Below are 11,230 nucleotides of genomic sequence, written 5' to 3' on the forward strand. Positions count from 1 at the left end.
TGATTGAGACAGGTAGCCTCCAGCACGTACGAGTCCCAGGAAGATAAGGCCATTGGTAACTCAGATCAGGTAATAGGAAAGCCCAGATCTTTCATGCTGCAGCCATGGTGCACATCAGGAATGACTGGTCTAGTACCCTTTGTGACAGGGAATGAAAAAAAGCACAGATGTGAGTTTTCTTCCACGTTTTTGAATTTGAAATTTTCCGCATTGTGATTTTCAGGGCGATAAGATCAGCCGGAGGGTAAGTAATGACCTGGACACCACAGTGAGCGTTCGCTTGGCATCAGCAGGGTGCTTCTCCATTTTGGTTCTGGCTTCCTTACGCTGTAACGTGCTGATTTCACCCATTGTTTTTGTTTTTTTCATTTCGGATTTACTCACCCGTCACAATGAGCTTTTACCTGATCTGCTCTGTGGGAGTTCCTGCCGAGGGGCAACAGGGCAGATCTGGGTAAACTGTGGTGGACTGTGTTGATTGAGGAGCTGGGGACAGGACTCTCAACACTTGATGCTGTTTCTCCTGCTGACCCCCAGGGGGCAGTGTTCCATTACAGATCGCTCTCCTGCTGAAAATTCTGCTTCCTCTGTAAGATATGAAAAGGCGGCAGTTTTTTTTATTTTATTTTAGTCTTCCCATGATCATTTCAATTTTGGAATGCTAAATCAAAGGCTGAAGTCTAATATTTTTTTTATCATTTAAACATGCCATATGACTGCATATGAATATTTCATACATAAATTAACGTGGCAACTTTATCTTGATTAAAGACCTGTGCCATGCACTGCTAGGAATATACTTATGTTATACGTAGTGTGCTAGTGACTATAAAGTATAAAAAGCAAATCAGACCATGCATATTGAGAAAAAACATTTTTGAAATATTTGCATGCATTTTGCAATATTTCTGTTATTTGGCATGTGCTGTGTTTTGCTCTAAACATCAGTTGATCATGCAAAGTAATATCTTACAACAGCACAATTAAAGCAGAAGAGCAATAACTGGACACAACGTAGCAGTTTTGTCATATTTGACTTGCATTTTCTTTTTGTGAGTGTAGTTCAGCCCTGCTTTTCAGCATGGTTCGACCAAGCAGAGGACACGAGCACTCGTTTCTTTGAGTGCAGCTTGATGTTGAGTTTCTAAATCGATGAAACAGGCAATTCGGCCCATTTATGATTTGAAAATCAGAAGCAGGATTCCCCATCCCCCTGCGGGTACAGACACTTTGTTACCTGAAAGGAAACTCCTTTAGTTTGGTTTCCAGTGCCTTGTGCTTGGTCCTGAAACATGGAGAGACGCCTACAAAACTTCTCCTTCAATTACCTCTCACAGGCCTGACATTGACTCCTTGGTGGTGGGCAGGAAAACAGCTTTGCAGGAGGGTGGCAAACAATTATGTTCTTTCACATCAGATGAGATTAGAGAATTTGTCTGAAAAGGCTGTCTAATCCTTGGGAAATGTGTGCTGGACTCTCAGACACAGCAGTTAAAGGACTCTGTTCTGAAACCACAGGGAAAAGACTTCGTAAAGGAACTTTTTTTCACAAATGTGCTGAAAGGAGACCAGGATTTTTCTTCTGGAAAGTAAATTTCCCTTCATGCGAATGATTTTTGTGTTTAAACTAGCTGTGAATCAGTTGGTGAAAGCGTAATTGGTCGTGTTTGACTCTTTTTCATTTGAATTAGTGAAATTCAGCATGGACATTTTTTTGCAGCTGAAGGTGACCTAAGAATGCTTGCCTACTTATATTATCCGTCTGTGCAAATTTAATTGCAGATATTTGAGTGTCGGATATGTCTTTATGGGACCCCGAGTCTCTTAGGGCTGGTTGCACCAATGATATTTAAACCTGACTTAATACCCCGTGACTTAAAACTAGGAACCAGCTATCGATGCCCTTGGGAGAATAGGTTTGCACCTACATTTACACAGCTCACAAGTTAAGTTTTTCAAATGTAAAAAATAAGATCTATAGTATGAACTCCTAAACGAGCAGTATCAATGTTCTAACACCAATAATCGTATTCGCCTACACCTTTAAGTGTGGATTTGAAGCGGTGCTCAATTTTACTCTCTTCTAGTGGAATGCTCTTTCGTTTGTCTGATTCAGTGCCTTCTAAACCTGATGAATCCTGTTAAAAAAATGCACATTACAATATCACTATGAAGTGATCATTTAGTGGTGGGTCTCCTCCCGTGGCAGAATGCCTGTGGCCACAGAAATCCCTTTTTTCCCCTTGTCAGTATATCTTAATCCCTTTCTTTCTATTTCATCTGTGCCCCTCCTAGCATAGCAGTTCATCGTAATATAGATTGAAGCTGCCCCTCTCGAGCCTCATTTTAATTTTGTTTTTGGCAATGACTTTCTCTGTAACATTTAGGATATTTGGGTAGTCCTTTGCATTTTTTCTTTCTAATTTTACTGTCTGAACAGCATGGATTCCTTTTTGTGGTGTATTTTTTACAACCATTATTTCAACTGAATCCGAAACTCTGTTTGCCTGTTCTTAGAAAATGGAAGTTACACAGATTCTCATAACAGCAAGGCAGAAGTCTTGTTTTATTTTACAAGAGAACTGAGCTAGGATTGATTTTACATTTTGAGTAAGTATGCCAATGTTTTTTTTTTGTCTGGCAGAAAGTCCTATTTAATACAGGTCTTAAAATAACTTGCATGTCTTAGGCTTCACAGAAAATTTGAACATTTAACATATTTAAGTCTGGTATTAAATCTCTTGGTGCAATTAGTATATTTATAGCATCTTCGCATCAGTTAGACTTAGACTCTGACTTTGCATCAGCTGCTGCAGCCCACTCCAGTGGGAGAAACTGAGAGTTTAAAATCCAATTTGACGGTTAAAATAAGTTTGGCATCGGAGGTGGATGGATGGTAAATAATAACTTGCAGGATAATACGATGCATGCTCATTTTCTAACCTGAAGCAATAGTGTTATGTCAGTTGGTGTGTTTTTTGATAATTTGATATTAACTACTAATGGTGAGAAGCTTCTGATTAATTGTGATTCAGATGTGTCGCCTACTGTCTAGTGTCTGGTTTATGTTTTTTTTTAGATAGAGAAAATTAGATCTAATTTAAGGCCCGTGTTTGGGCTATTGTAAGCGCTAATCGTTGTTAAATGGATTTGTGGTGTGCTATTGCATTTCTAAAGTATTTCTTCCCCGTAGATCGTGAAAATGCAGTATAGTGTGAAGAAAACCAGAGTGGTCAGTGGTCAGTAGTGGCACAAACCTTACCAGTTTTTCCGGTCTTGTGTTTCCCAGGGCAGCAAGGTCCAGACGAGAGTTGGTCTGCTCATGCTTCTTTGCACCTGGATCAGTAACTGCCCCATCGCGGTCACTCACTTCCTGCACAATCAAGCCAACATTCCATTTGTATCCTTTCAGTCGCTTTCCTGCAAGGAGAGCCAGGACGGATCGGCGTGTGCTTTTTCTTTTAGAGTGCGCGCTGCGTGATGATCTTGAAACGTGTTGTCCAAGAGCGTGATATATCCTTATCGTCGCCTCCCAGCTCACGGCGCAGATCTCCGAGAATCTCGGAGAGGATGAGCGGCTTGTGCAAGGCCTGTGTGCGCTTCTTGTGGGAATCTGCATCTACTACAATGACAACTCCTTGGAAAACTACACCAAGTGGGTATCCTCATGGCTTTGTTTTTCCCCCATGCCATTTGGCCTTTACATGGAAGGAAAGAAAAAGCATTGGGAAAAGAAATGGCTTTGAAAGTGTGTTTGGATTGTACTCCACCCAGATTTCCTTCAGTCGAATGGTTAGCTGGATCTTCCTGCAACTCGTGCCACATGGTTAGGAGCAGTGCACATCAACAAACAGATGAAGAGATGAACATTCGCTGGGATGAATTTCTAAAAAATGTTTTCCCAGATTGCAAAGACATAAATGAAAGTGTGAGTGTGCAGTAAATGTTGTGAAAATGCATTTGTATGCCTCTTGAGTGACTCGAGCTTCTCTCCCTGTTTGTGTGTCCGTGTCTCATGGAGAGCAAGCTGGGGTATGCGAATTCCTAATGCAAGAAATTGTATAGGGCTCATAAAGTGATGTTATGTTATGTTATGTTATGAGCTTCTCAAGTGCAGATAGAGAACCTGTTGTCCGAAAGCCTGAGCTACTCTACTTGCTGAATGTGATGGGGATTCCCCATGTGGCGCTGCTGGGAGTGCTGGGAACAGCACTCCCCTGAATGCGCTGGGTGCCTATGAACACATGGAGTCAGTAAAAAGATGTATTGCTCTTCTCATACACGTCAGCTCTGTTTAGCCATTTTTCAAGTGGGAAGGGAAAAGAAAAAAAATGGATTACTTGCTAACATGCCTGTGGGTCACATACCCTGCCTCTGCTGGAGCGATACTATAGATGCAGTGGAAAAGATACCATTCATACCACCTTCAGAGCTGTTTGTACCGAAGTGTGGTGCGGGAGCAGAGATTCTGGCTGGCAACACTTTGGGGCAGTTGGTGCACTGCAGCCAAACTTTGAAGGAGTGACTTCTTGTGTCAGCAAGAGACGTCACAGAGTGTTTTATTTACAAGTTGGACTGGTGTGCCAATTGCTTTTCTCTACTGAGGTTTGTGAATTTCAAATTCAACGGGAATGCATGAGAATGTAGACTTGTTGGGTGACAATGTTCTGTTGGGTCACTGCTTTTTACATTGTATAGTACAAATTGAATTTGATCTTGTGGCTGGAACGCTTTTTGAAATAAGCTCTGTGCTTTACGTGCTTCTTCTCCTCCTTCGGCAACCTCAGAGAAAAACTGAAGCAGCTTGTTGAGAAAAGGATTGGGAAGGAGAACTTTGTGGAGAAGTTGGGCTTCATCACGAAGCATGAGCTGTACTCCCGAGCTGCTCAGAAGCCCCAGCCTACGTTCTCCAGCCCGGAGCAGATGCTTTTCGACCACGAGTTCACGAAACTTGTGAAAGAACTAGAGGGTGAGTGTGCAGTATCGCTGCCCATGTCCCCTGTCCGTTAATTCCTCAAAGGAGTCTCGAAGGAGTTTTTCCCCTCTATTTTCACCTTATTTTGTTTTCCAACTCTTTTATTATCAAGTCTTTTCTTTTAAAAGTGCGTTCCCTGCATTTAAGGCCATCTAGATCTGTTATTGTTATACTGTTAAATTAAATTGTCAATATAAAATAGAATCATAGCATTTTGCTGTTCCTGTGACATTTAGCTTGAAGCACAAGCTTTAAACTTTGTACTCAGTCTTTCCTAGAAGTTAAATATAATAATAGTTCTCTTGATCGTTGGATACCTGATAATTGGAACATGAGAGACTTTAAGGGAGGAGATTCCAACATACTGCAGCTGTTTTGGTTGGTAGCAGCAATGGTCTTATCCAGCTATGTCTTGAAGGAAGCCAGGCTGTTGGCTTCAACATCATGGCTGGGTAGTTTGTTCCACACTTGCACTAACCTCCTTGTTTAGTCTTAAATTCACTTCCTTCAGTTCTCACTTGTGTCCTCTAGTCCGCCTTTAACTGTTGATCTTGAAAATACCACTTTGTAGTTTTGATAGTATCAGAAAAAATCTTTTGATTATTTTTAATCAAGTACCCTTGAACACAGAAGGCTACAAGACTAAAGAGATTCAGTTAATTTAGCCTGGAAAGCCTGCTCTTCTTCTGGAGTCCATTCCAGAGCAGCAATAGATTAATTAAGTAAGATGGAGACCACAATTTTGCACTGGATTTGAAATGAAGAGTTCCAGATGCCATGTAGATGTGTATTGAGCCTGTGCTGAATGGAGTAAAATGCTTTGTATCTTCCAGGTGTTATCACAAAGGCAGTGCACAAGTCCAGTGAGGAAGAGAAGAAAGAGGAGGAGGTAAAGAAGACTTTGGAGCAGCATGACAGTATTGTGACGCAGTACAAGGAACTGATAAGAGAACAGGTAATGCACGCTGCAGAGTGTCACATATTTATTGTCCCTGGAAGTGTTGAAATTGGTAATTGGTGTTTGATTGAGTTTTTTAAGGTTTGTGATTTCATTATATGGAAATCCGTGAGTATTATTTCATTTGCACAGAAAGTAATGTAAATCTTCAGTTTGAAGACTAATGGGAGGGTGCAATGTACGATAAATCATAAATGCTGTTTTTCAGCTCCAGAACACACAATAATAGAAGATAATAATGATATATTTATATGCCTTATGGATCTTCTGACTAGATTTTGCTTGAAGTCCCTCAAAGCGAAGTCTGTTGAATTGAGGATGTACTGTATTTGACGTGTTTACATCTTGTGTGTGTGAATCAAGGTTTCTACAAATGACTCATAGACATTTTGTAATTTTGAAGTGTCATTATGTGAATGCTCTCCTTACACAGGATACACAGCTAAATGAACTGAAAGAGCAGGTGTCATCTTTGAAAACTGAGAATGAACAGATGCAAGCAACAATAACACATCAGCTGTCGCAGATACAACAGCACAAAGATCAGTACAACGTCCTGAAGCTAAAACTAGGTACAGTATTCAGACACCATTCATTTGCTTAAGTGAAATAATTGTTTCTCAGTCTAAAAATAATAATAATTGCCATTAATATGAAAAGTGGTTACAGAATATAGTAAATACACTGAAAACACTTTTAAATTTCTAGTCCCCCTGTAATTGCATTTTTAAAGTGTACCATTCTGTTTTTTTAATCCTAAAAAGATGACAGATTAAGTCTAATTTTCAGAATATAATGTGCTGTTTGTTGGTTCTCATTGCCTTCATCCTTACAGAGCGGATGAGTGGGTAAATCCTGTTAGGTCCTTTAGACAGACGTGATGTGGTTTTCTCTAGGGAAGGACAGCGCTCAGCAGCTCAGCGCCCAGGCCGAAGGAGCCCAGGTGAACGGGCTGCAGTCTGAAGAGCTCACTGGGCTCCGAGAGGAGGTGGAGGAGCTCAGGAAACAGCATGCAGAGCTGCAGGTTCAGCTGAGAGAGAAGGACGCCCTCATCGACAAACTGGTAGGAACTCGGTGTTAAAATGCCGTGGGTACCTGTCAGTTTGCGTGCTGGGTGGATGTATTTTGAAAGCCCCGGTATGCAGATCCAGTAATTCCTTTACATTATTGACAAATGGGTTTGCCAAAGCATGCTAAGAATAAAGTACCAACTAATGTGTTTCCTTTCAGCTGTAAAACATGACATGCTTTGAAAAACCCAGTCAGTGAGCAGTTTGTTTGTTTAATCATAGAGATCAGGACCAGCACCACCTGTGGAGGGAATAGCTACAAGTTCTGAAAACAATGCAGAGCTTCTGAAGGTAAAACTATTTCTAAAGCGGATCTCTGTGTAATAGTGTTTACATTTCTGTTTATCTTACATTTTTTTTCCTGATGGGTTTGCCTTCCGACAGGAGCTGGAAACATTGCGAAGCAAAGTCCAGTCGCAGACGGCAGAGATCGGTCAGCTCCAGGCCGAGAGACGAGACTTGTTGAAGAAGGTGGAAACCTGTTCAGTATGTTTTCCTTCCCTTGCTTGTTTTACTGGTCAATTAACTTCATTTCTCCCAGTTAACATAAACGTAACACAGAACATATATCAGGTAGATTGCAGTAGACTGCTGGCTCTCCGTTTATACCAGTGTTGTATGACTTTGAGGGTTGTGCCTTTAGAAACCTTAGGCCATAGTGCCCCTTTTGACATTGATACCTTTTATTTCGGCTTCCTTAAAAGTAGATGCCTTCTCAGGTGAAGGTCTGCTTTCAGGTCCTTCTTATCCTGCAAAGCTGTGAATAAAAGCAAAATCTCCACCTTGCATTATTTTTAAAGACCTTGACACAATACCACGTGAAGATGAATGAAAGATGTTCTACAATATAGTTTTGTAACTTTCACGCAAGAGGCTGTCACTGGGGCTACAGTATAGGTTTTGGAAAGGCTTTGGTGTGTTTTTTTCATGGATTTGTGCAGGGAGTGAAGAAATGATGGATAAGACGGACAGGACAAGTTAATCTCCTTCATAATCTTTAATGTGAATTACATTTGATTTACAGGCAACGCACTTCCAACACATGCCTTTTTGCCCTTTTTCTTCTGAATTTGAATGATCGTTTTGTGCTTGCATAACGTATCGTTGTTTATTTTGTAAGTCGCCCTGGAGAATGCTGTCTGCCTAGAACATGCCGATAAAAGAAGCCGGTGCTTATTCACGTGTTTATGTTCCATATGAAATCTCTTTGCAGGCCATGGTCTCAGTTCCGACAGCAGCCGGCAGCACAGACGGAGCAGGAGATTCAGGCAAAATTGCAGAACTCGAGAGCCGGCTTGTGGCTCTGATGGGAGAGACAGAAAAATTAAAGGTTTGTTGTTGTTTTTTTTTTTGTTTGTTTTTTTAAGCCTGTAAACGAATGTCGACTAAGACTGGTTTCCTGCAGGACACCTTGCCGGCCCACGTCTTGACGATTCGCGTGCCCTCTCCGGGTTGACCGCGGCACGTGTGTGGGTTTCTGCAATACGACCTGTCATCTCAGAGGTTTCTCTTGTAGGAACGTAGGGCGTCAAAGTGCAGTCCAGTGGAGGTTTGAGACGAGTTTAATTGTAACCAAAATGACCACTTCCACAGAACACTGAAGGAAACGCACCCAAGGTGTATTTCCCACAGTGCTGTGCTACAGAGGGTTTTATTACAGCTCGTGTCAAGCCGTGTTATTGGGGGTTAAAGAGTGTGATCATTTCACTTATGTTCCAGTGGCTATTCCTGATAATGTTATCCCACCTTTCAGCTATTTCTACAACAGCTGGTGTCTGTTCAAAATTCACTCAAGCCAGGAGTGATGACCCCAGGCCAGAGTTGGATTTCTACAACTTTTTTTGTTTTTTTTGTTCACCGCCAACCTTTGTCCCCTCGTTCAGGAGGAGGCGAAGAGCTCTTTGGAGTCGAGGGCCGGCTTGGAGCGGCAGCTGGCAGAAGCGAACAGCACCGTGGCCATCCTGCAGACGGAGAAGGCCAAGCTGCAGCAGGAGGTGGCGGATTCTAAGAAGGAGCAGGACGATCTCCTCATGCTGCTCGCTGACCAAGACCAAAAAATTCAGACTTTAAAAAGCAAGCTAAAGGACTTGGGAGAACCGGTACGAGGCTTTTACTCTGGATTTGCTCTGTGTGAAAACGGCATGCTCATTCATGGAAGCATAGTCATACACATACAGTATATTAAAAACAAAACTAAACACAGCTTACTAATTTGAATATTATTTCTATTTTCCTAATGTCTGAAAAGAACATTTCCCCAAAGCCTGTATTTCACAAATGGCCATTTCTCTTCATGATTTCACTTTTAGGAAGCTAATTAAAAAAAGACTTATTTGGCACATGGTGTCAGTTTGTGTTAGATGATAAAAATCAATGAAGACTCTGTATGTCCATATTTTAAGCTTGAATTATCCTATTTCTCCTTTTGCTTTAGATTTTTGTGCTTTAAACATGCGGTAGTCCGAAACACGTGCCTCTGTGTAATTACAATTACCTCTGTATATCAGTACAAGTGGTTATTGTAATTATCAGAAATTATTTAACACCGCGACTTGAAGGATCAAATGGGTTTGATGTAGTGTAGTGTAAAAAGCAGGGTGAGAGCATCAGCTAATCATGTGATTGCTTAACACAGATTGAAGATGAAGATGATCTGGATACCAGGGACCAATTTGATGAGGACGAGGATGAGGAAGATGACGAAGACGACGAAAATTAATTTGTCATGGAAAAAGTCACAGACTTTGCTGCAGCATGAACCACGATGTCGAAACGAAGAGGAAGGAGGATTCTGAAGATGCAACTGGAGTGGTTTCTTAAACCGCGTCATTTACGAGGAATTTTTGTTTCTTAGCCCATACGCAGTTTTAATTTTAGAGTTTTAATTTTAATGACAGGTTAAATCTGTTGACCAGTGTTTGTTTAAACTGTACCGTCTTCCCCGACACTAAAAACTCACCATTTATAGACCTGCATTCATTTCAGCAGTTTCAGCCAATTAATTTGTCAGTTTGCTTTTTTTTTTGTTCCTGAAATAAAATGGGCTTTTCTGGCATATATTAATAGTTTTAATATGCTTTTCCATATGCATTTAGAAACCCGAAAAATATGGCATTGTTTTCTTTTTTAATTGCCTGCTCCTTAAGGCAAGTCTGTGTTAACCATGAAATGAACAAACAGTCATGTAAAAATTAGAGAAGGTTGCCATGATCCTGCTCTATTGATTGTACCTGTGGCAGATACATATCCTTGAAGTGGCAGCATCCTTTGAATTGGGGCTGCTGTTTCTGGGAGAAAAATGTACATAACCTGTGCCTTCTCCCTTTAAATAGCTGCATTTCTGTATATGCATACCTCAATGGTGATTTTCAGGAGCTGATACCATATAATTAAATACCAGCATACACATTGTCTTTTAATCTTACCTACAGTAGTTTGGTGTACCACAATTACTCCTTTTGCTTGCAGAATTTGTAATATTTTTGCAAGATGTAGCAGCTCAGAATCTTATGATTTGTGTAATTTATTGACTTGGTAAGCCAAGTGGAATAAAATTAAAGACGTACAGTTGTATGGAAGCCAATGTGAATATTTAAGATGCTGCCATGTTTTAGTAATAAATCCTGAGATGTTTACGTTGCACACTCATGGGAAGATTTGTTGATGGTTGCTTAACATGGTTAGTAGGACTGAAAGAAGCTGAGTACAAAGAGTTTGGGATATGCTTTACAGTGGTTTTGCTTAATGTTTCTTCATCTCAAAGAAGACCTGCAATTCTGTGCTTAGCGTTTGTGTATACTGAGAAGCGTTCCTTTTCAAAGCATGCTTGTGTTGGTTGTTCTTCACCGGATTAGAATGTTTTATTCTGTTTTATGCTCCACTCACTGCACAAAGCTTTTCATAAGAGCTGGCTGGGTAGATGGAGTACGTTTCTGAAAGTGTTTCTTAGGGTTAGCCTTGCAGTGTGAACTGAAAAGTGCTGTGCAGCGCCAATCTGATTTCAGGATATGGGAGTGCTGTGCTGGCAAGCCCACTGGGAGGAAAAAGGCATGAATTTTTTGCATGAGTACATGCTTGTTAGACACTCTGGCACACATCATACTGGTGCATTTACAAGTTCCGTAGGTAAAAGATATACGCATATTTTATTTTTAACTTTTGCAACTTGGCTCTGAATAACTGGACAGGCTATTAGGATAAAAGGTGGATTTGTAATGGTATGATGAG

The 11,230-nt window shown here is 40.9% G+C and overlaps 1 protein-coding gene across 8 annotated transcripts in view; it reads left to right on the plus strand.

The window, feature by feature from the left end:
* uso1 (USO1 vesicle transport factor) overlaps positions 1-10,651 on the plus strand; it is a 30,145-nt gene extending 19,494 nt beyond the window's left edge. For 5 of the 8 annotated variants that reach the window (XM_069192531.1, XM_069192538.1, XM_069192535.1 and 2 more), the window contains 12 exons: positions 224-244; positions 3,290-3,400; positions 3,537-3,655; positions 4,788-4,969; positions 5,809-5,930; positions 6,367-6,505; positions 6,830-6,996; positions 7,226-7,294; positions 7,388-7,489; positions 8,217-8,333; positions 8,887-9,102; positions 9,639-10,651. In XM_069192531.1, the coding sequence (XP_069048632.1) occupies positions 224-244; positions 3,290-3,400; positions 3,537-3,655; positions 4,788-4,969; positions 5,809-5,930; positions 6,367-6,505; positions 6,830-6,996; positions 7,226-7,294; positions 7,388-7,489; positions 8,217-8,333; positions 8,887-9,102; positions 9,639-9,722 (1,449 nt within the window). In that variant the 3' untranslated portion in view covers positions 9,723-10,651. The remainder of the gene's footprint in view (positions 1-223; positions 245-3,289; positions 3,401-3,536; positions 3,656-4,787; positions 4,970-5,808; positions 5,931-6,366; positions 6,506-6,829; positions 6,997-7,225; positions 7,295-7,387; positions 7,490-8,216; positions 8,334-8,886; positions 9,103-9,638) is intronic. The other 3 variants (XM_069192537.1, XM_069192543.1, XM_069192536.1) reach the window with 2 other exon arrangements.
* The last annotated feature ends 579 nt before the right edge of the window (positions 10,652-11,230 follow it).

This window comes from Lepisosteus oculatus, chromosome 1 (genome assembly GCF_040954835.1).
Source record: "Lepisosteus oculatus isolate fLepOcu1 chromosome 1, fLepOcu1.hap2, whole genome shotgun sequence".
Taxonomy (NCBI): Eukaryota; Metazoa; Chordata; class Actinopteri; order Semionotiformes; family Lepisosteidae; genus Lepisosteus; species Lepisosteus oculatus.